We start from the raw sequence: 26,141 nt of genomic DNA on the forward strand, positions 1-26,141 counted from the left end.
AAAACAAATTTGATTAAAATAACAAATAACTTTTCAATTAGTAGAGCACTTTATGGTTACAAGTAAAGTTGTAGGTTGAACAACACTATATCTAACAAATAAAAGGGACATTAAGTAGGTGTGATGTTGACTACCTATTTATTTTCGACCTTTTTGCTTATCCATTTTTTTTATTATCATTATTTAATAAAATTATACTTATCCATGATGCTGTCTATTCCATAATCTATTTAATCTTATAAAAATGATTAAGAGCATTCATTCATTACATGTTATTTTCTTACACCTCAATGTGTGCGCTGAATGGAAGGCCCAAGTCATTAAAACCAAAACATTATGGCTAGGCTATTATGTGAACATCCCACTTATGCAGGCACGCACGCGCATACCTACACTGTATCATTCATCTAAGGTGTGCTGGCAACACTAAACAGTAGCATGAACCGCGGACAATATCTCCACCGTGGGCTCCAGACAGACACATTAGCAAATTTGTAGGGGATGGCGCCCACTTAGAGGAGGGAAAGGGCAAGCGCGTAAGGCAACTTCACAGCCGCTTTACACGATCGCACATCCTATGGTGGTTCTCCTTTCTCACTTGGAGGGTAAGTTGCAGGGGATCTCATAATATTAAATCCATGTATATCTTCTGAGCTGGTGAGAGTTGATATATGGAAAAGAAAACAGTTGTTGTAATAGAGGTGGTCTGTGGAGGAGGAAAGAAATGATCCAGCTACTATTTGTTGTGTTGTTCGGAGAGGCAGCAGTGGCATTGCTGCTGATGATAAAAGTGGGGCCTTTGAGTAAGCTCAGCATGGATGCCCTAAGTCAGCTCAAGACAGGGAAGGGTCCTGCAATGGTTAAAACTCTTGCCTGTACTCTTGCTCTCATCATGTTGTCCAGCATCACCAGCATTCTCAATATTCAGAAGAGGACCACCAAGATAGGCACCATGACTCCCATGGACCAGATCCTCTTGAAAACCCACTTGCTCGAGGCTTCTCTCATGGGTGTGTATTGCTCCATAACTTCACTTCCTTCTCTACTAGCTTTAGTTTGTTTCGATATGAAGTGTAAACATTTAATTTCAAAAGCCACCTGCTTGAGGATTCACTCATGGGTGTTTCATATCTAGCTTATCTTGTTTGTGACACGATGCTCAAACTTTTAATGTCAAAACCTACCTGCTTCAGGATTCGATCATGTGTGTGTATTGCTGTATTTTTTCTTCCTACGTAATTAGCTTAGCTTGTTTATGACATGAAGTCCATAATTTTGATTTTAAAACCTACCTGCTCGAGGATTCACTCGTGGATGTGTATTCTTTTTCGCGAACTAGCTTAGATGTTTTTGAAGTCCAAACTTCTAATTTCAAAATCTACCTTTCTGAGGACCGTTTATTACTCTGATTTTTCGTCGTTTTCAACTAGCTTGGCTTGTATCTGATATGAAATCCAAAATTTAGTTTTAAAACCCACGTGCTTGAGGATTCAGTCATGGGTGTCTATTGCTCTATGCTTTCTTCGCTCCTAACTAGCTTAGCTTATTTGTGATATTGAATCCAATGTTTTAATGTTTAAACCCACTTGCTCGAGGCTTCACTCATGGATGTGTATTACTCTACACTTTTTCTTTGTTGTTAACCAATTTAGCTTGTTTGTGACGTGAAGTCCAAATTGTTAATTTCAAAACCCACCTGCTTGAGGATTCTCTTACTGGTGCACATTACTCTATACGTTTTCTTCGTTTTAACTATCTTAGCTTGTTTGTGATATGAAGTACAATCTTCTAATTATTAAACCCACCTGCTCAAGGCTTCACTTATGGGTGTGTATTGCTCTATACTTTTTCACTGTTAACTAACTTAGCTTGTTTGTGACGTGAGATCTAAACTTGTAGCTTCAAGGGTTGTGTTTGCTTATTACTTGTATAGAATGTTAGATACATATTGTCTAGCATATCCAGATGGTATGTTAAACTGGTGTTAGGATCTATGGTGAACGTATGGTCAGGAGATGCGTTTTCCAGAAATAACTTAATAAGGTCAACAGATCATCCCTCTTGATGACTTTTTATTGAATGCTACAAGTGCTTCTCCAGAGCAGCCAGGTCATTTCCTCAAGATTTGAACATTCGTATTGTTTGCTGCCCTGTTAAGTCAATGTTTTCATGTAATTCCGGTTTTTCTAGTTTTAAGCTGTGTATTTATGTTGTGCTTTGCATGGGAAGTGCGCCTTTGCAGTTCCTTTGGTATACTTAATGATGTTCTTCTAGCAGTCCCATGGGTTAATTTTAGCTTTACTGGATATTGCCGTATGGTATTAATTTAAATTGAATTTGTTCTGGTTGGATTTAATTCAAGATGTGGTAAAAATCTGTGTTGGATGCGGGCATTATTTCCAGTTTTAAAGTATTTTAATGACTAGTTTCCTTGGGGATCCTGACTGAGCTTCGTAGCTGGGTCAGGCTAGTCATATCAGAGGAAGATTCAGATGATTAAGTCCGTTGGAATGATTCTGCCTTACTTTCATCTTGAGAAAAGTTGAATGTCTTGTAGAGGTTGCACTTTATAGGTTCTGACTGATCGGGATTCCCACTTTTATTATTTGAGTGATATGTTATATCCATGGATGGATTTTTACCCCAGTTATACCTATTATAGTGTTCTCCTATGGTTTAATCTTCTTTTATAGGACACTGGGACATTTGTTCTCTGACACAGCACACTGATTCCACAAAGGGACTAAACTTATCCTTTCTTGGAGCAGGGTTCATCTTTGTATCCATGACCAAAATGATTGTTTCTATATTTTCTGGCACTACATAAAAAACCTTTGCAGCCATCCTGTCTGGAACCTGCACGCCATTTATTAAAATAATGTGTGAACAGTGAATTAAATCTAAGTTATTGATATCTGTTTTAAATGTTAAGAATCCGATATTATTGTTCCAAATAATGCGATTGTAGAAGGTTAAAAATCTGAGTTGCATAAGTGTTTTTGACCGTGACATTATAGGTTCAGTGAGCTTATTGTGGAGATGTTGTAGTGTTGTCTCTGTTTGGCTGATTGGTTTGAGCTTTGTTTCTTGTTGAACATGCTCATCATCTACCATATAAGTCGGCATTGAAATTTATGTTTTTTGTCTTTCCTGTTTTACCAAGTTGAGGTTTTGAGTGATACCTGAGGGACTCTTGGGACTGCCAAAAAAATAATGACAATCTTTTTTTTTTCCAAACAGAAAAAAAAAGTGACAAATCCAAAGCCGTTTTCCCTTTTCTGCCTTAATACTTGTATGCAGTAAAAGTGGCAAAACAATGAGAAGGGTGATATAGAGGAAGACCCCTTAAAAGAGATCCCTATCTAACAGTTTTCAAAAGGAACCTTAGTGATACTTGTCATCCAAAGTCTTTTAGAATGACTCCCCTAAACACAAATATCTCTAATTAATAAATTCAATTTATTTTTTCAACACACAAGGAAGTATTCTAAATTAATTTTTCTATACAGGATGCGAGGAATATTCTAAACTCAACTTGGCTAAAGACTTGTAAGGAATATATGAATAATTGTAAATACTAGCTAGAAGCATAAGTTGCGAGAAATGTGATATGTAAGGTTCAGATCCATATTATGAAGGTGACACCAGGTTGGATCATGCCAATGAGCTGGTGCAGGGGAAAAAAATTCTGGAATATAGATCCATGGTGCATAGAAAGTTATTTGTCATATGGATTTGCTATGATACAGAAGATGGACTACAGAGGCAAAGCAAGAGATGAATGTGCAAGAGGTGCATCTCAGGTAGCGGTGCTGGAGCAGTTGACACAGAAATGCTCAAACTTGGAACAGAAACAGGGAGCTGATTTCCCTTGCCTTCCTTAAAATGTAGATGCACAGAAGGCTTGAATCAGAGATGAGTCAGATTTGAAAATACATCAGGAGGGAGAGGCCAAAATTGGATGGCAAGGAATTTTAAAATAGGTGCTGGTACCAACTGATATGTCCTCAGATGAACAACGGAAAATCAAAACAGCAGAAGATTAGTACAACAGAGATAGATAAAAATTTAGCTGACAAAAACTAATGCCGTACTGAAAAAAATGTGGATGTCTTTTATTTCCAACCCAAGCTTTTGCACCAAACTTTGTGAGATGAAGTTCGCTTGAGAACAAGTATCAAAGAGTGCATCCACTTTTCTATGTTTAAGCTTCACTTTGATATGGAACAATTTGGTAATCTTGTCCTAATATTGAGCATCATCTTTGATCACATTTGCTCCTTTCCAGACAGTCACACAAGAAATTCGTTCATCCTTGTCCAAACTACTTTCAGTCTTGTTCACCTTGTGTCTATTTGAAGTGTTCTTGTTCTTCTTGAACTTTTTGATGGGATGTAGCTGTAGGTGCAACTTCTAACAAGCCTCTCATTATAACCTTTCTTCTCACAATGTTTGCAAAATCTCTTTTCTTTTCCTTTATTGCTGTTTTGCATAGGAGCATTTATATTTTCCTTGCCCGTCCACTTGTTTTTACCCTTATTGGAGTCATAACCTTGTGACTTTTCCAATCTTAGTCTGCTGTTTATTCTTGCATGAGCCAGATTTTGTCTTATCCAACTCCAAATTGTTAGGAAATCTTGCATTCAAACCCTAGTTCATTTAATCCATTTCCAACATAACCCCGTGATAGAAAAGCATGCATACAAGCTTATAGAATAACCAAATGCATAGATCAAATAGACAAGCCACAAGATAACACAAGATATACCTTCGAAAAACCCTCAAGAGGGAAAAACCCAGCCTTCAAAAGCATCCATACTCGATTTATTATTCAGTAAATAAACAATACATGCACTTACAAAGTTACAATGAATGCTTCTAAAAACATCTAGCCTTTCCAATGCATCCTCCACGTGTCCAATTATAAATCCACACATCCCATGCCATGCTTCACATATGCACTCCTGAAAATGACTTAACAATATGACAGCCCACTCACCTAGCCAACCTTAACCACTAAACATGTGCTTGGTTTTATAAACTCAAGCTCACACAAGTACAACCAAGTGGTAATATAAAACCATGAGAACACAAAACTATTGACCCCACATTTAATATTGGCCTGCTAAGTTTGCACATTATTAAATATCTTAAGTATTGATTAATTATTCTATGTTTCCTACACACATAAAATAACTAAGCCAATGTTGCAATACAACTTTACAAGCGGACTGAATAATTACCTAGTGTGGCTGAACACATCTCCTAGATAGACCGTGACTAAATTATTATTTAATTTTAACATTATAATAAATCATTTTATGCAAGGTGTACAACACTTTATCCTGATTCCTAACACAAGTAATGCACTTCCACACTTGCCTCACCAAGATTTTGAGGTTTAGCTATCAAGAAAGCCCTTTGAAGTCTCCCCAATAATCCACCCATGAATTTCATAAGCACATCTTTATCCATCATGTCCCAACCAAGTTGTATCACCTTTTTCCAAATTTCACTTGTGTAGTAGTCTTGGACATTTTGTCCTTTTTTTTGATGAAGAAGTGCCATTGGATTGCACTTTCTTCCTCGTAGCATATAGGGAAAAATTGCTTTTTCAACAAGTCTTCGAAGTAGCATATACCTCATGCCATATCAAGGCATGGTTTGATAACTTCAAATGCATGAAGGAGCTACTGCTGAGACTTCAACTTATGCAAGTTGAAGTAGACTTCCATTTGTGAAATCCATTGGTCTAACTTATCTACATTCTCTTCAGCATCAAATGGTTATATTTCAATTTTCGCCTCAGCTTTAAACAGAGGATTCTTGCCATTATTTGAGTTTTCTCCATAGCCATAATTGCTCTCTTCTATACCCAATTTTTGCATAATTGCAAGCAATACATGAAAAACATGTTCGTTTTTCCTATATGATGATAAATTAAAAGGGAACATCTGCTTCTGATTTCCAAAATGATAAAATTTTTCCTCAGCTTCATCCATATCCCAGTTACTTTCATGTTCCATCCTCTTGTTTTTTGTTCTACCTCGGGTACCAATTTCAGGTTTAAAACCATTCAATTCTCTTCTACTTACAAGTAGACAAAAAATATAAGTGTACAAAAAACATACAACTAACAAGTAGACAATGATTTTAACACATGATGTGACTTGGAGAAACCTTAAATAAGGAAAAACCTAGTTTGAGGGGCAAGGACCCTCATCTCCACTATGCAATAGTTAGGTACAACCGAGTACAATGAAGTATGGTCTGAATATGAACTACAAATCTCCTCAACATAACTAAGTACAATAAAGTATGGTTTGAACTTTGGATATTCAACAAGAGCTTGGACAACCTTCAATCAACTTCTTTGTTCCATAACCTTGCTCTAAACATGGTAAAATTATGCAAACCATTTACAAAGGTAAATATGAGTTCCAACTGTCATGCCCCTGAATTTAACAATCTTAATCAGCAAACCAATCATAAGCAATGAAATTGTCTTACGCAGTAAGACATCACAATTTCACGGAATCGAACCAACACAGATTGGGCTTGCAATCACCTAAATCATGTCGGGTTTGCTTAATGTTAAAAAGTGCAACTATCTCATTTACAAATTATTATTTAATTCACATGTATTAAGTGAATCGGTTCAATAAGATTAAACGTGGATCATGAAAGGGCAGCAGTTAAGATAGAAAGGTGCCTCTTCACAAATGGCATAACTGCAGGGAAAGGTCATGATCCTCCAGCATGGAAGACGGTGTATAAGAAACCATTCTAACACCCAAGAGAAGACATCGAAGGACTCAGATCTAGCATTCCTTAAGATATTAATACTCAGGCAGTCCGTCTGCATTTTGGTATGAATTTTCTGTGCAAACATAGTAAGTGCTGTAACATTACTTATATCTCTATGTCTGCATGTTCATGATTAACCATATACTGCTATGATTGCTCATATTTGTCATAATAATATAAATCTGATTAGTGATACTCTGTAGTTAATTTATTTCATGTAAAATATATATCTTCATATGTTCTGAGTGTTTTTCAGCCATGATAGAGGAAGAGGATTACAAGTAGGGGAATAGTGTTGGGGTCATCTTCTAGGTATGCCACATCATGGTATATAGCCGGGGAGTCCCATGGGGCCAAAGGGGTACAAAGGGTACTGCCTTTGTGCTTAGAAAGGATGGAAATCCAGGGCACCCTATTGTGAATGCTCCTCATGCTATCTACCATGGTAAATGAGCGCATTAAGAATGTTCAATCATGAAAGTAGGATAGAAGTGGCAAGATTGAGGGGAACGGTTATAGGACACCTCACTAGGTACTCCACCTCATATGGATGGCATGGGCCACATGATGCCAAGGGAGGGATAAGGTCCGCCCTTGGGCCTAGGGTAGAATTTCTCTAGGGCACCCTATCGAGTCATCTCTTCTATGGTTGAGCCTTCTCAAAATTGGTTTGAGTAATCTTGTGATTTTATCTATATATCTAATATATATTTTCTGCTTTCTAATGAAAGAGATCCATTTTATGAATTATGATTATGAATAATCCCTAACTTGTTTGCAGTGTCTCAATCAAAGTGAAAAGGTATTCCCTAATCCCACTTGTTTATTTGGAAATTGAGAAATAGGGCAAATTTAGGGCCTTCCCAATTGAAGGACATTACACCAACCCATGTGTAGTGCTTACCTTTGGTTTTCATAACCTCCTACACATCCCCCAAGAGTGTGGACATGCAAACCAATGTTTGGAAGGTGAAATGAACAAACCAAACCCTTTAAATTCCAAGAGTCGAGCACCTAGAAATGAGTGTCAATTCTAGTATAGCGTGCCCTAGTTTTGCTTGGTGCTGGACACATGTTTGCTAGTTTTGTCAGAGGGCAAACACATGTTTACTTCTTGTGAGAAGTGACAAACACATAAAAATTGTAGAAAAACTCTGGTTTTGAATTTTGCATGCAAACCTGTCTTTTTCTAAATTGATTCAAATCATCCTAGGTCTTCAACAGCCATGCATATCCTAGATCTTCAATTACCCTGCATACAAGTTTTTGATGCTCCAAAACTGATAGAAACTAACTCTTTTCTTGTGAAGGAACTCTAGACTAGTTGTTTCTTGATTAAATGGAGAAATGACCAATGATTTGTTTGGGAACAAGACTCGATTTTTCAAATTGATTGGAGGGTAGTAGGGATGGTCTGAAACATCTTGAGAACATCCAAAACATCTTGATGATCTTCTGTTTAAGTCACATACATCAGCATTAAGTGTAAAAGGTAGATGACAAATTTTCCACTTGTGCGTAACAACAAACATGTCAATTGTTGACACAAGCATGCAAATGTTGTGGCAATTTTTTGATTGATGGAAGTAGTAGAAATAATCTAAGATGAACAGTGAGTGGAATTCAAAAGTTTTTTTAGATGAATCAATTCATTTCATGTACTTTTCTCCATTTTGGCAATATAGAGGAATGTAGGAACACCGTATTTGTTTAAAACACAGATTCTATAGGGTTGGCCTAGTTGGAAAGCCTTTGTTTGATGTTCAATTTGCATATGCAAGTGGGAAGAGTCAAGATTTCATAGTTGTATGAATTGAAGAATAGGTGAAAGAGTTTAGATGTTGTCAAAGCTCCAATTAGTGCAAGGGGCATTATAACCCTTGTAAGTGGTGCTTGAGATAGTGAATGAGATGCCTATGTCATGTTCTTGTTGGAGTGTTTCACCCATTTAGGGTATTCTCTAGGAAAAGCTTGGTAACTTTTTGGTCAATCTTGTGTGTGTGCTTTGTTCCATTTCCATGTTATGAGTGTGTGTACTTTTTGTCCCCTTTTGGGTGTTAGATAGAAGTCTTGATTTTTTGCATTCGTTGGCACAAGAATCTATTGTTGATGATCATCAGAGGCATAGCCTCTATGTGTTATAGATAAAGTGGTATCATAGTTATGTTAGATCTTCAAATTGAAGTAGTGGATGTGGTAAGCCATCCACTAGGTCTAGTGGAAGTGGAAATCTAACTCCCTACGAACCTAATATTGGCACAAGGGAATGGAAAAGGGCTAGGAGAGCAATGGCAAGAGAGGAATAAGATGGAGAGCTTTGTTTCAAATGATTGGAAGACAATGCTGCTGGGATTTTAAGTTTAGTTGGGAAGATTGATAGGTTGGCGAACATATGTTGGTTTTCATTAAGAAACTTGGAATGACAAAGTTTCACGAGGAAGAAAGGGAATTGAGAAGGCTGAATTTGAGCATGGGGAGTCATCTTGTAGTGGGAACTCCAAGGCTAAAGCAAATATTGGCATGCAGCTCAATGATGGAGAGATAAGTGGTGAGAAACCTGATCAGTGGATCTCCAAAATGTTTCTATACTTCAGTCTTTATAAACTCACCTTTTGTCAACAAATTTACTTTGCTAGACTCAAACTAGCCGGTCATGCCTTGAGTTGGTATCGAAGTTATGCAGTGTCTTTGGAATGCAGAAAAGTACCTTAGATTTCCAAATTACCATAGAGTTTCAATTGGAAGACTCTAAGGGGCAATTGAAGAAACAATTTTATATTATATACTATGAGAAGAAGTGAGCTATGCAATCACACTATTTTTGGCAATGACAAGGGATATGTACAAGACTACACAAGCAAGTTTTGGAAAATATTGGTTTAATTAGGCAAAAAGATGTCATGGACAAAGAGGTCTTGATGAAGTACATTGGAGTGTTGTTGGGACATCTCAAAAGACCTATTCTAATGGATAAACCCTAAGATGAAGCATGTTCCCAAGAACACTATCTAGATCTAGATTCTTTGTTCAAGCAAAAGCATAAAGATAAATGACAAAACCAAGGAGGTGGGAAATACAAGGACAAGAACAAAGGTAAATTCAAGAAAAATGCTAATAAATTAGACTTTAGTCCTATAGAAGGGCAAAGGTAAGGAGAAGGTCAGTTCCATTGTTCACATAGTGACAAGATGGTCATTCAGATAACAAGGGCTGGAAACTACACCTTGCATTAGCACCTTCATGGAGGAAGGAGGGTGATACAAGCACTACCTTCGTGTCGTAGATGAGAGCTCCAATTCCAAAGAGGCAGAGGAGCTTACCAAAATTTTCCATATGAAAATGCGGATTAAGGACAAGAAGGATGACTTGTTGTTTGATACATGTTCAGAAGACAACCTTATTTCTCAAAAGCTAGTTGGCAAATTGGGGTTTCAAACCATGGATTATCCTGAACCTTGCATTGAATTGGCTCAAGGAAGGAGTGGATATACCAAATCAAGAAGCAATATAAATTATTTCTTTGCATAGGTGCTGATTAGAAGTATGAGGTGTTGGTTGATGTCATTCCTCTTGATGTGTGTTGTGCTATAATTGGAAGCCCTTGTATTTGAGGGAAGCAATGTATAGGAGGCTTAATCAATACGAGCTTGTTGTTAAACGGAGTGACATAGTGCATTCACAAACAAAGCTAAAGTAAACCATGGTGGGGGCATCATAAGCGAAGTTCTTAATCAATGCTAGTGGGAAATTTGCTCTTCTTTTTTTAATAAGAGGAAACGGGGAGCATGAAGGAACAGAAGTTGAAAGGGTTCAAGGCTGTACACTCATCAAAAGTAATAAGAAATAGGTGAGATAAGTGATTCTTAAATTTGTTACTTGCAGGTTCAAAATCAGAAACACTCATCAAAAGTAATAAGAAACAGGTGAGATGAGTGATTCTTAAATTTGTTACTTGCAGGTTCAAAATCAGAAACTATTTTATGTAATTTGCAAATTTTCCTCTGTCTATCCTTGGCAAGTTGACTGAAGCAATTGTTCATATTGGGATTATCATAGTTCCTGACTACTTTTTCTGAAAATAGTTTCTAACTCTGTTTTGTTCTTCAATCCATTTAAACAATCTATATTGTTGAGATGCCAAATAGATGGATATAACATGTGTCCATTGAGAGTGAGATATCTTGTTTATGTCAAAAAATTACTCCATTTGTGATGCCTATGTGAGAGGATCCAAACTGTCAAATTCACACATAAATTTTTTGGGAGCAACGTTTCATCTTCCAAAAGGAATTTCGTCCAGATGATATTTTTGATGTGAATATTGTGCATCTAGTGAAAACTCTATGGTTCTTTAATCTGAATTCCTTCTATTCCTTGAGTGATTGCCCTTTGTCTATAACTTCTGCACTAGTGTTTGCAAGGTTCTCCATGATTTGTGTGATGTCTTGTAACTATAACAGACCATCTTCTTTAAATTAAAATTAAATGTGCAAGTTTTGCGTATAGTTGTTTCCTTATATCGTGCTTCCTCAGTTATTAGTGTATACACCTAAAATCAACCACTATCATTTGGTCAATTTTATTTGCTTTTTTCATCTATCCTAGGCCATTCCCCCCAAGACAATTAATTTAATTAATCTGCCTTACCTTTGCCTTCCATCTATTTAATTAAATAAGTACCCCATTTATTTAATTAAATTTCTCAAATCTCTCTCACCTCCTCTTTCCTCCAAAAATAATTAAATTAAATAATTTTATTCCTCTTTTCTCTCTGTAAATGTCAAATCCTCCAACTTTTCTCACATTCCCTCTAATCATCACCTAATCCCTACCTAATTCTCCCCTAATCATTTGCACATTCCCTAATCCATGGATTAGGAAGGGGTGAACTCCTTGCCATAAATGGCCACCCTTGAAGTCCACTCAACTTCAAATGCTTTCTCCTTTTGGGAGAAAGCCCACATGGGCCCTCTTCCAAAAGGTCACATCAAAGGAATTTAAAATTCCTTCATTCCTCTCATTCTCATACCTTTGTAGTGTGAGAACAAGAAATGCCTCTTCCTTACACTCCAAGGGTACAATCTCCCTCTCAAGCTCTCTCATGTTGCCACGTGGCAACATCTCATGGTTTGAGAGGACCCAATCATCCTCCACCATTGATCCTTATCTTTGCATCCTAGCCCATCATTCTTTTGCTCTCTCATTCATACTAGCAAAACACTTGGCCATTTTTCATAACTCTTATGCATCCAAAAATCCTTTGAGCACGGTTATGTTGTCAAAATCCTGTGAGCACAAATCGCATAGGGAAAACTTACATGACAAGGAGATCATCATACCTGGTTTGCAATGAATTCTACTATATTTTGATCTCTTTTCAGCTTAATCTTGAGTGTTGTTTTGTTTTGTGATTTCGAGTCGTTTTATTGCTAATTCCACTCCATTTGAAATCACAATCCATTGCACACAATTAGCTCCTTCCGATTTCATGTTTTCATTCAAGGGTTCTTGACTAGGGTTGGCAAATTTGGGCTTCCATTGAGTTGAAGGACCTACCATACTGTAGAGAATTTCAGAAAATAAGTTTAGCAGCCATTTGTGGATTATGACCACTTTTTGGAAAAAATCTTGAAAAACTTTTTCTAGTTATCCATAAACACATGCTTTATTCAAAGAACTCCAACAAACCCATAAAATGCACACTATTAACCACTCATACATGGAGGTTACACACACAATGACCTGTGCAAATGAATAACATACAGAGTGATGTTAAGACACAGATATATGGAATTAACAGTGAAAACACACAAACTGGATTCACCCTGTTACCCCGGAGAAAACCCAGCTTAAGGCAGAAAACTATTAAAAGGTTATTTATAAAAATTTATAGTGCCAACATCATATCAACAAGCTCACGTTACAATCTTGGAGCTTCTATTTCACCTGCACACTCTCTCAATGTGAACTAATCTGCTATGAATCTGAATGAGTCAAATATGGACTACAACCACCATTACAATGAGAGCCAACAACTTCCCAAACATGGTGAAACAACATAAAATCGTCCTACAGCTTCCCAAAACATGCCAATATGGAAAAGTAAAACCAATCAATCAAATGGAAGATCAAATACTTGAATTCTTCAAATACTAGATGCTGCCTTTGTCAGGATGTGTTTTCTGGTTCCTACTGCTATGTGTTTGCTTTGGTGATCAGCATGTTAGCCACTTTCTACAAGTGACGAACTAGCTAAAGTAGATTTTTCTGGTCATTTTGGGGATTGCCACTTTGATTTATGACTACCCAGAGATGTCCAATTACATCCCTGACAATTATCAGCCATTATCGCAACTATTTTTTGTGGATATGGTGACAAATTCCTCCTTTTAGCTTCTTGTGGACACTTGAACAAGTTAGAATACCATGACCTTAATGGTCTAGTTGACTTCAAGACCCAATTTTCAGATCACCCAATGATACAAGATCACCTCAATTAGAATACTGTGCGAGGAGACTGAAGCCTTTGAAGTTGACTGCTTTTTTAGCCTTAATTTTGTGCTAAGAAAATTAACTAGAAATCAGATTTGCAGGTCAACTTTACAAGGTCATATCTCCCTTGATATTGCTTCAAATCCTTATGACAACTACATTTTGAAATCTTTCAAAATTCTATTTCCAATGACTAAGATCTCCTTAAAGAACCTTGCATGACAAGAACGACTATCTAACAGACAGGCTATTTTTTTATTGAAAAAAAATCAATGAAGACCTTCATATTACCCAAATTAATGCTTTGACACCATTTGCAATAAAATACTTAGCGCAAGGACGAAATATAATCAACATTTGTAACAGATCCACAAGATACGAATAGCAGAATGGATGCATAAACATAAGCAAATTATATTTCTTTTTGGAAGGACATATGGCCATGGTTCATTTGACTCCGTTAAACTTTTGAAGTGCAGATTCTGATGTTGTCAGTGGATGCAAGAATGTGTGAGCAATATCAGTACACCTGCGTATCTCTTGGGAAAGGTGTTATGATGTTACTATAGAACATTCTGAGCTCTATACAAATCAGGTCTCTGTTGTAAGCAATGGTTTAGGATATGGAGATGGTGGTGTATTTTGTCTTCATCAGAAACATGTTGCCTTGCTATTTCTCCTATTTACCAATTCACAACATTGAACCATAGCATGAGGATTAAGTAAACATCAACAGATCCCTTTGTACTGGCTTTACATCAGATTGGGAGGATGAAGACCCTTGTATTGTATTATTTTTTTTTTTTGAATATTCTGAATTTTTTGGGTTCCCCATATTTTTCTAGCTTTTTATTGATAATATTCCATGAAATTGACAATATCTTTAGCTTTTGGTTTGCCAAGATATTCTTGAGAAAGATATTTGCTTTTATGTCTTATGTGTTTACTGTCATTGAAAGTGTTCTATGTAACAGAAAGCATACAGATAGGCAACATCCACAAGATGTTAGCCAAATATCAAGGTTAACTGTAAGTCCTCTGCTGGACAATTGACAGGTAGGGATTATTTATAGTATTTAGATTCCATGCATTTTGCATACAGGAGAGAAGATTCTACATTTTAAAATATGGATTTATGTCCATATATTTACTTGGCTTTTCAATGTTCTATGTTGATCTCCATAGACATTACACAAGAATTTTTATAATCTGTCATTCCCTGTTCTCATTTTTTATTGGCTCAAGAGCTTTATTTATATGTATTCAACCTCACTCCTTGCATTTTCCCCTATGACATAGCTCTTTGGTTTGTGTTGTCTTCTTACATTTGTGACTTTCATCTTTAAAATAAGGTCAATGTTATCGATGGTGGTTCAAAGAGTTTTTTACTCAGTACAGTTTTTGCTAGATCTCTGGAGAACTCTGCCATTCTCAATGTGCTGCACACCTCTTTGACTCAAATCATAGTTTGAATGGATTTTCATAGCTCTTCATAAGAGGGTTTATCATAGCCTTCAATCAATGCCACTGTTTTCATGATTTTTCAGCTTTGGTTAACCACTATTTTCTTTGGTTCCTCCGGTTATCATTGTTTGGTGTTGGTCAATTAGTTTATGAGCCTGGATTATATTCTTTGCACCTGTGGTTTAGTTCATCTGTTGTTCATATGCATTTGAAGTATATCATATATGCTGCAATATTTTCATATGGCTGTAGTTAGCCCTTCAAAGAATAGTCTCCATTCTGTATTAATTCGCTACTTTAAGCTGATTCACTTAGAGCACAAGGTACCAATATTTGCTTATTCAACAGGCGTAATATTTGGAGTCAAACACAAGTTGTATATTAAGCTTTAGCATAAACTAACTAATTGTGCAACTTTTTGATAAATACATTGGAATATATTTAATCTTCAATCAAGATTAGGCTGGGCATTTTATCTTGGTCCCCAGGAGGTTGTGCTTTGTGTAAGGGTTCATTTTGGATTTTAACGTTGTTTGATGTCAAAGCAACATGCTTAAGAGCTTTCTATTGACATGGTAGGCTGTCTTTGGATAAGGGAGCATTTTGGACTTAATGCTATTTGATGTTGAAGCAACATCATCAACAGCCGGCCTTTGGCATAATCATTTGAGTTCTCCTGAACTTTGTTTCAAATAATTGGATAAAACAATTGCACTGTGCAATGTTTCCTTGCTCACTTATTGTTCACTATTGCTGCAGGACACTGCTTTAGTCTGATGTTCTTTTCCAAGTTCCATGCCAAACATTTTGCAATTTTTTTTACAGTGCAAGATACTTATTCTTTTAATAATTGCAGCGTTTTGAGAAAAAAAAACACTAAAGCTATTTTACCGAATTGGCAGAAAAACCATGCTTACCCAGGTATGATTTATTTTGGAATTGACATTGGGTACAAAATGCCTGTGGAATTGGGCAGGGTATTTCTTTTATGGTCAGATTTGCTTAGAGTCATCAACACACACCTTGGCAATTCCAGGTTAGATAAGGTTTTTCATAGTGATCCTAGTGGGCAAAAATATCTTCATTTGCCTGAAACCCTGAACTACAGTCATTTAATGTTTTCAAATTTCAATGTATCATGGCATTACAAATGTCAGTCATGATAGAAAATACTCGTATGCACCAGATAGTTAGTTGTGGAAAACTGTTATGAAATCCTCCGATGCATCATGTAATTAATTGTGTATTTGTCTGTCCATTTTGTGATTAATGGAGGAAGCACCAAAACAAATCTTGGACAAGAAGAGATTTAGAATGGCAATTGTTTTCACACTATTATGAGATGTGGCAGGTATGATTTTTTTTTTTTGGGCATCTTTTGATTATGTGAGATTCTAGAGAATGCTTTCATACTTACTATCACACACTATTGTTGTAAGTATTGTGTTCTAAACAGTAAATTCAGACTAGAGTTTTGGTGGGATGGACATCCTCAAAGGAAAAGTAACGGGAAGAGCCAACATAAGATCATGTGATAAGATTAAAGGAACATTGTTCCATCACGTTTGTAAGACAATCTTTGAAAATGGGTGATGTCAAAGTAGATGTGTGCAAATGGTAAATTTACTTAAGCCACATCTTTACAAAGGTTTTGTATAATGGAATCACACTTTAGGTTATGATTTTCTTCTAATTTACCCACATCATTTAATGTTAATGATGACAATGATGACGTTGGTCTTAATGAAGACCCATATGATGCTGATTACTAATTGTATAATTTTTATGTTGAACAATGAATATCTATTATGACAATTATGACATTCAAGTTTGACAAATTGATGTGGAATTGGTATTATTGTATTTCAAATTTGTAATATTTGTGGTAATTTTGTGTTGCATATACACAATAAGTGGTATGCTGGACTTAATTCCTGTTTTTAAGCTGCAAATATGTGTATATTTGTGATTTTTATACTTTTTTTTTGTGTACATGTACCCAAAACATACCTAGCCCAATTTTTTTTTGCTGTACCTGCATATTGTACCTATGTATTCATGCCAGTATCTGATTCTGATTCAGTAACTTTGGGATTTAAGTTAATCCTGAGCTGCACAAGCTTGAGTTCTAAACACATTATAATTATCAATACCACTTTTACATACTGCTCAGGAGGGCTGGTTCATGGTTCAGTTGTAGATGCCACTTTGGTGCCTGGACCATTTAAATATGGTTGGTCACAATATCAGGGAGAAACTCATTGAGTTTTATGTTGGCACAAAAAACAACTATTTGTAGACGATGACAAAAAGATATATAGTACATGATGTCATTGACAATGCTATGCAAATGACAAATATATATCTAATGCAATCAGTAGGCCATAGAACATGTACATTTATCCTAGATAGGCTAAGATGCCGGGTTCGTGGGTTTTGGGGCCCAAATGCGATCTGGGTCCACGCGGGTCCGGGTCTGCGTTGGGTTCTCACAGGGTTCAACATTTTCCCTGTGGGTTCTCCGGCGAACCCAGGGAGAACCCACAGGGAAAATGGTGAACCCTGTGACCCAGGCGAACCCAGGCGTAGACCCGAGCAAACCCACGGGCTAGGCGGGTCAAGTCACTAAAAAGTGACTTTTTTAGATTGAAAAACTAATTTTTTTTGCCTTCTTTTTCGGATGCAACTGTTGATGATCTAGTTAGAGTCACTTTAAATGATGATGACGAGATACCTACAGCTGATGGAGCTAGTGGGAGTGGCACTTTTTTGGGTTCAAATGATTTTGAATTTGAACTTGGAGCAAATGATGATGATATTGATCTAGATCCTTTTGATGATTGATGAACATTGAACTTTGAAGATAGAAGACAATTATTATTTTTGATTGTCAATTTTGTAATTGTAATGATTTTTCATTCGAATTGTGAACCTGGACATATATGAATCTATGAAACATAGATATATATTATAAGGCATATGAGTATATTACATAATATGATATTATTGAAATTCTGAACTATCAATTGAAATGGCATTTGGCATTGATCAACGATGAAGTATCATACAATCAAATGTATTTAGATTTGTAATTTTGTATATTTCTTTAAATTTTTGCATATAATATATATATATATATATATATATATATATATATGGACGAACCCAACCACGAACCCAAAAGGCAAATTTTTTTTTCCCCGAACCCACCAACCAGGTTCGCGTCTCCAAACCCGATCCCGAACCCGAACCGGTAACTTAGTAGATAGGTCTTAAAATAAATATTTTCTTAATAATAGCAATAGGTAAAATGAAATGAAAATTAAACTATGCAAGAGTAGACATTTTTGGGGATGTGGGTTTGTGAAAGGAGCATGTCTCGAGCATCCCTTTTCCCTTTTACCTATTTTTTCCCTCACATCCTGGGGACGATTCTGAAATGTTTCTTGTTTAAGTGGAAGGACAATTTGGGAAGTCTTAATCTTCATTGATCTGCCAGGGATGTCCTGACTTCCCCATATCAACAGTTGGAGAAGAAAACAGTTATGTGACAAAAAGAGAGGACGTTTTCAAACAGAGATTTTCATTGATCATTAATAATATAACAATCAGATATTCATGTTTACACTGCACATATAGGTGTCCACATTCCACTCAATTTTGGATTTCAATTTCTGTTTTGAACATTGATCAATCATTATTCAATTTCGTTGATCAAAGGTGTTACTGTTATTTGGATTTAGCTCTTTAGAATGTTAGCATGTCTCCAGGATCCCTTTATCTGTTTTTTCCCTCACGTCCTGTTAATGATTCTGAGATGTTTGAGTCTTGTTTAAGTGGAAGGACAATTTGGGAAGTCTTGACACCCTTGTGTCAGGGATTTCCTGATTTCCCCATCTCAACAGTTGTGAAAAAGAGAGAGGACATTTTCAAACAGATATTTTCATAATCTTTAATAATATAACAATCAGATATTCATATTTACAACGTCACATATAGGTTTCAGCATTCCACTCAGTTTTGGATTTCAATTTTCAGTTTTAAACATTAATCGTTCATTGTTCAATTTCAATGCCAAAAATGTTACTGTTATTTGGATTTTAGCTCTTTGTGATCTTAAATGATGCATAACAGTTTAATTATACAATGGAAAAGCTATAAAATATTTTCTTTTATTATTTCTGTGCATAATTTGCTTCACCCAACCCAACCTTTCAGAAAATGCATTGCGTCGTCTCTCTGTGCTCCCAACCTAGAAACTCAAAGAAACACACTTTTATACAGTGATATCGGAAAAAAACATTACTAGCTAGGCTGAGTTAGCTTGATCTTAATCTGTCGTCTCTCAACAATCAAATAATACTTGGATCTCAATTGTGCTACCATCAACATCACCATAAATATCAATATTCTATTTTAACTATCTCTTGTCACTTCAAACAGAATTAACTGCATCTGCATACCTCTGAGTCATCCTCTAGATTGACATTTTTATAGATCATTCAACGGTGTCATTGTTTTTATTTTTTGTTGTTTTGAAGAGTATTTATGTGGGAGATAGTCCATTAGAGATAGCAGAAGCTTCTAGGTATATGAGACGTGATAACATTTTTTTGGTTTGGTCATTAATGCAATGTTGGCAATATGGGTCATCTTGATGTGAAAATTAATAGACAGCTAGTTACGGGTTTGGCTGTAACCTGTTAAAGTGGGACCTTTGAGATCTAACCAACCTATCCTCTTGTGTCGTATTGACGGAGGGAATCATATTCCCCAACCCAAGGGGATGCATCCATAACGAACTTAGATTCCTGTTTTCAGTGGAATCAAGAATACTGTTTTACCCTTGACGCAGCTTTTGGTCACATTTTCTCATAATCTCAAAGTATCTTGAAGAGCTCTCCTGGACGATAGCTTTATATGGCGTGGGTTTCATTTCGGTCAGTTATGCTTTTGAATCAGGATTATGTAACTTAATTGGAGTAGCACCCAGTGGCAAAAACTTGACAGTCTTCACTTGCTTCTATTTTTTAGTAAGTCGCCAGAGTTGCAAATTTAAGAACTCAAACTGCACATGCAGATGACACATGCACCTCTGATATTTTATGACTTTGATGCAGGTTTTTTTGAATGTTATTTACAGGATTTTTGCTGTTTCTTGCATTAACCATTGATCGTCTGCATCACCATCTTCAGAAATCAGGAGGGCTTAGGACAAATGTAGACTCGTTTAAAAAGCAAGCTAGAAGTTTCCAAGAAGAATATATGCGTCTTAAAGAACAGAAAGTGGACAGAAGTTCTGAGGTGAAGCTTTTGAAGGATGAGATCTCTGAATTAAAGCAGAAATTGCAGAAGTTGACACAGAAGTCAGAGGAGAAGGAAAAAGAAGCACAAGATGCTGAGGCCACTGTTAAAGCTCTCCGGAAACAAGCTGAGGATTTCCTCCTTGAGTATGATCGTTTACTGGAGGACAATCAAATCATTCAGCTCCAGTTAGAAGCATATAAATGAGAATGAATAAAAGGCATATGTTGCTTCAAATTGCAAATATTGGTGAAGGTTGTTCTTGATGTGGAGCTGGATGATGTTTTGTGAATTGTGAAGCATTCAAAGAATAGCAATACTAAAAAAATATGCAGGCAGAAAATAGTTAGGCTAGCTGTTTTTAAATTTCGTGAGTTTCTTTGAAGGATTGGCTGGTTCCTTTGCCACTTGATTTTCATAACAAATGCAAAAGAAAAAATATAACATTCAAGGAAATGTATTATTAAATGCCTTTTGAGTTAATGTGAGGATACATGTGGTTTAGATGTCTATAATTAAAATTTTAACTGGCTTTGGCATCTTCATTCAAATGATAAAATTATTTTTCTTAGTTATCTTAATCTACTTATCCAATTTCAATGTCATATGCTAAAATTTTAGCATCCAAACACTCTTTTGATGGGGCCCGTCCATCTGGTTAGCAATTTATATGAATGCAAATTACCATCTCTTTCTACTTTGTATTTAAGAATCTCGTCTTGGAAATGGCATACATCAGTACAATTTTGTGTTATAGGCACTTGACTTCTTGGAAGATGCTCTCAATGCATTCCTTGCAGCATTGCTGTATCTTAAGAAAGGAAAACTGAAGGTGGTATCTAATTTGTTGGCTTGCCTCACACTTTTAAAGGACACTTTTGAATTGTAGTTATTGACCAAATTCAATGAAGTTTGTTGCAATTTGTTGATTCATCTAAATATTACAGGCCATAAACAATTGTTACAAATTAGTTGCGGCCAATATCCTGTTTTGAATCTAGTGGGCTAGGCCAAATGAAGATGGAGCATTGTCACAGTAAAGACCCGGCTTAAAATGTGCCCAGGAATCCTGGGCAAGCTGCTTCTAGGGAATGGCTATGCAGCTGACAAAATGGCCTGATGTGACATTTTTTGGATCATTTATTAAATAAATTAAAAATCACAAAACAACTGTCTTATGATTTTTAATTTATTTAATAAATGAAAAAAATTGTCACATCAGGATCGTTCTGTCTGATGGATAGCCATTTTCAGTTTCTAGTACGAGCAAGTTTCAGTGTCTTTATCTAGACATGGTGAAGCGTGCATACCCCAATTGGCTAGCAATTTTTTTTAACCAGTAGATTATATCTATGATAGCCCAAGTCATTTTTATATCCATGATAGCAATTTTTTAAACCAGTAGATCCGAATTGTTGCTACGGAGGAGGCATTCATGAAAGTTTAGAGCTGTTTTATTTTTTTAATAAAGGAAATGGTCAACATAAGTTGATTTTTTTTGAAATTTGAAAATTTAAAGAATTATTTAGAATATAATTAAAAATAAAATATACTTAACATTATATTTAATTGCTGAAAATATTTCTGAAAGTGAGGTAAGATTGTTAACTTGAAGCCTTAGTCATGGGAAAAATAATTTTTTTTGATTAAAAAAGCAGCAAAACGCAGGTAAAAAAGTTAACTTACAACAGCAAAAAAAACAGAACACTGACAACACAGGGCATAACAGACCACTTACAGCACTAGCAGAACAGCTAGCAACCCACATCAAGGGTGGGTAGAAATTTTACCCACAATTTGTATGATAGCTATCTTTCTTCCCAACAACAGATCAGACAAATAAAGAAGTATGATAGGTTTGACAGGTTTACATTATCATAAATAAATATAAATTATACTATTTTAATTCTTGTTAAAATAAGTTCTAATATTTTTATTTAATATTAAATTTGATCTAATGATTTATTTCTAAATAGAAAATTAGATCTATCCATGGTTTATGGTTCTTTATATAAGAATAAATAAATAATTAGTGAATTTTAATAATTTACATTGCTTTTATTGTAGGTTAATATATTTTGTGGGTGTCATTTTATTTGGTTTTCAAATTCTATTGAGATCTTTATTTAGTTCTTTACCTTTGTTTACTTTCTTTTATTTGGAAGCTTAATTTTATCTGTCCCCTCTTTATTTCTTTTATTTTTCATTCATCTCTAGTTTGCTTTCTTATTTTTATCATTTTATTTACATTTGGTAGTTCTTTTTTATTAGTTTATTTGATTGCTCCCTCTATCTCTTTTTTCTTTTTTCTTTTAAAGTGTTTAATTCATCCTTTGCTTGTCATCATATGTTTTCTTTTACCTTTTTTTTCTATTTGAGTTTTTGTTTTTGTTTGTTTTTTTATTTTTATTTTTATTTTTTATTTTTTATTTTTTATTTTTTATTAATTTATAGTTTTTCTTGTGTTCTTTGGTGCAACCTGTTTTTCTTGATCTTTCCCTCCTCTCTACTCATTTATCCCCTCTCTATATTGAACTCTCTTTTTTGCTCCTTGAACTCTCTTCCATCTTAATGATGGATCACAGAGTGTGATCTGAAGTTGAAGGTTAATTTTTTTTTTTGAAATTGTATAATATGTGGAAAATATGGGAAGATATGATTTTCAAATTTTATGAAATTGTACAAAATGTGAAAAATATGGAAAGATGTGGTTTTCAAATATTATGAAATTGTATAAAATGCAAAAAAATATGGGAAGACATGGTTTTTAATTTTTTTTTGAAAATATATACAACTTACAAAATAGGAGAAGATGTGGTTTAAATTTTTTAAAATTTTATACAATGTGAAAAAAATAGGAAGTTGTTTTCAATTCTTTTGAAATTGAATGAAATGTGAAAAATGTGGGAAGATTATGTTTTAATTTTTTTTAGAGATTTATTTGGAAGAATTATAGAAAAATTGGTGCCACTTTTTGGGTGAAATTTTTAGGGCTGAAATCAGTTTATATTATTTAAAAAAAATGTTTGGTAGGATCAAATTGATCTTTTGAATCCATGAATATACTACAACATTTATAGTAAATTCCTAAGTTGATTAAAAGTGTGAACTTTTGTACTTTTATTTTTTATTTTGGGGATATTTACACAATTACTTTTGTTATAAGAAACAATATCTTTTGTTATAAGAAAATCAGGGTTAGATAGATGTTTGAATTTGGTAGATTTAGTTTCTAAGAGGTGATTAGTTAATTTGGAAGTCATTTGATGTTAAATTTAAAATTTTGAAAATCTAAAATGTAATGTCATATTAAGTTTGTTGGACAAGGATGACATTTTTAAAAAGGGGAAAAGTTTAAATTCTTATGTTGACATTCATGAGACTATATAAAAATTAATAACATTTTAATGCTTAATTATTTAAGGTTTCATTATTTGTGTGTGTACAACAATAAAATGGTCAAAAGTTTGCAAGTACAAAATAATAATATATGCTATTGCTATTGCTATGCCTTAGCCTCATCTCCATTTCAATCCAAATTAGAGTCTAAAAGTAAAATATTATCAATATGAGGGATTGACTCATTTGGTGGAACCTTAACCTATCCCTCTTGTGTTTCCTTATTGATCTACGTCGCATCTTTGAAATCAACATCTCATAATACAATCAAAGTTTGTCGATGGTTAGGAGTTTGTTGATCTTAAAGTTACAAGGCACTATGTTCATCCATCAACTTATCAGCATGTAAAGAGGATAGTCCATTTCCCTTGATTGACTAAATATGGTCAATTCTTCTTTGTTTGACTAAATATGGTCAATTCTTATTTGAAGTAGAGGAACTAGCAGATTATGAAGGATGTGAGTGACATTCTCATCTCTAGTGTATTCTTGCCATGGTATTTCCACCCTTAAATATGATTAAATTTAGTTAATGCAACCCCATTTATCCTCACCTTTGGCTTGCAAAATGTTAGGGCTTAAAGAATGACAAAAGAGAACTTTAAAATGTCCGGTAAATAAAAGACCTATGAAGTAGTGTGCTCATAATGTTCAATCATTATATTCCAATGGACTTGATATGTGTCAATTTTTAATTTGTCACTTTCATGACAACACAAAATAGAATAGTGAATGAAGAAATTCCCTCTTCAATTTTGCAAAGGAAGCTTAATCTATTCCTAAATATAAAACAATAAACATGTTTACTACAATAAACATTGCACAATTTGTTCTTTAAGGTTTCTATAAAGACAAAATAAAAAAAAACAAATTTGACTTAATTTATTTTTAATCTTAGGTTAGAGCACAAGATTGCAAACCTCAATCTTATCAATGAGTATCTCAATTTTTGCAAAGGTAAACTACAACGTGATTGAATAGTAATGTTATTTGATGATTAACTTAGAGATTATCAATATCACATCCATAACTTAATTGATTTGAACATTACAATGAAAGATAATCAAACACTATTGAAAATATAAAGTTGCTTCATGAATTTAAAAGTTAATGCCACCCAAAATTAAATAAAACTTCTTTGTCACTTATTCTTACACTTAGTGATTGCAATAACATACCTTGATGTTAATGAAGATTTAAACAACATAAGATGACTTCAAGGATTCTTCTCCCCGAGTGTGCAACTCTTTTAACTTGTGAGCTCTCATTACAATGAATCCTTTATGAATGGATTTAAATCAGAATGATTGATACAATGTACTCGTAACACTTGTTTATTAAAACCATATTATTCAATTTATTTCAATAAAACAAACCTTATCATATCTCTTCAAATAAAAAATAAACTAGCAATAGCATCTTAGAGTGCAATGAGTACGCCAAAAAGGTGTGGAAGGTCAATTTGATACTTTTTTGTCTTTTTTTGCATACACTTGTGTAATACAAGAGATCAATTGGTAGGTCCTTTAGAAAATGATTTTGTTTGTGTAACAATGGTCTCAATGGAGAAGTGATAGCTTCAAATAAGCTATGTTTCCACTTAGAGGGATCCAAACATGATTTAAATTAAACCTCTAAATTAGGAAGATAATCAGGCTTCATTTCCAACAAACTCATGTTACGTTTGCAAGAGGGAGAGAGAGAGGGAGAGAGGGAGATAGATGGGGAAAGAGTGAGTGAGAGAGAGGAGTAAGGAGATAGAGATAGAGAGGGAGAGATAGATAAATATAGAGATAGAAAGTGATATATAGAGAGATGAAGGGAGAGGGAGAGATATATGTGCTTAGATAGATAGAGAGATAATGAGATAGACATAAAGGGAGAGATGGAAGAAGAAGTATGAACAAATGGACATAGAGAGGCGAAGAGATATAGATATAGAGGTCTATGAAGATGGAAAGGGTGAGAGAGAAAGAGAGATATGGATTGATAGAGAGGGAAGATTATAGTTTATTGTTTGCATACATTTGTGTAGTGCACTAGGTGAATTGGTAGACCATTTACCAAATGACATTGTTTATGTAAAATAGGTCTCAATGAATAAGTGATAGCTTCAAATCAACCATGCATCTACTTACAAGGATCCAAACATGACTAAAAAAAACCCTCTAAATTAGGAAGATAATAAGTATCCATTACCAAAAGTTTCATATTATGTTTTCAATACGGAGGGGAAATATATGGATAAAAATGCATAGAGATAGATGGGGAGAAGAGTGTGAGAGATTTGTGTATAAAGATAGAGACAAAGATAGAGATAGGGATAGGGATAGGGATAGAGATGGAGATAGAGATTAAGATGGAGAGAGAGAGAGAGAGAGAGAGAGAGAGAGAGAGAGAGAGAGAGAGAGAGAGAGAGAGAGAGAGAGAGAGAGAGAGAGAGAGAGAGAGAGAGAGAGAGAGAGAGAGAGAGAGAGAGAGAGAGATGCATATATATGAAAATAAATAAATAGAGAGGGAGAGAGAGGGAGAGATAGAAGAAGAAATATGGAGAGAGTGGTAGAGAGAGACAAAGAGATAGATATAGAGGTATAGAAAGAGGGAGGACAGAGGGAGGGAGAGAGATGTACACATATAGACATAGAGGGAGAAATGTATAGAGATAGAGGGGGGAG

General features: G+C 35.0%; 1 protein-coding gene across 1 annotated transcript; it reads left to right on the top strand.

Moving 5' to 3' along the window:
* Window positions 1–381: 381 nt before the first annotated feature.
* On the top strand, window positions 382–20,612 carry LOC131035011 (uncharacterized). The gene is made up of 2 exons (XM_057966646.2): window positions 382–1,010; window positions 19,907–20,612. Exons 1-2 carry the CDS (start codon window positions 725–727, stop codon window positions 20,272–20,274), a joined length of 654 nt encoding a protein of 217 aa, XP_057822629.1. The 5' UTR covers window positions 382–724; the 3' UTR covers window positions 20,275–20,612.
* Window positions 20,613–26,141: the final 5,529 nt, after the last annotated feature.

This window comes from Cryptomeria japonica, chromosome 4 (assembly GCF_030272615.1).
Source record: "Cryptomeria japonica chromosome 4, Sugi_1.0, whole genome shotgun sequence".
NCBI lineage: Eukaryota > Viridiplantae > Streptophyta > Pinopsida > Cupressales > Cupressaceae > Cryptomeria > Cryptomeria japonica.

What these genes read in the sequence shown, in the direction of transcription:
- LOC131035011 (XM_057966646.2), top strand. Translation starts at nt 725, where the DNA reads ATGATCCAGCTACTATTTGTTGTGTTGTTCGGAGAGGCAGCAGTGGCA. An exon ending in GCTCGAGGCTTCTCTCATGG is followed by an intron (nt 1,011 to 19,906) that starts GTGTGTATTGCT and finishes TGTTATTTACAG; the next exon opens with GATTTTTGCTGTTTCTTGCA.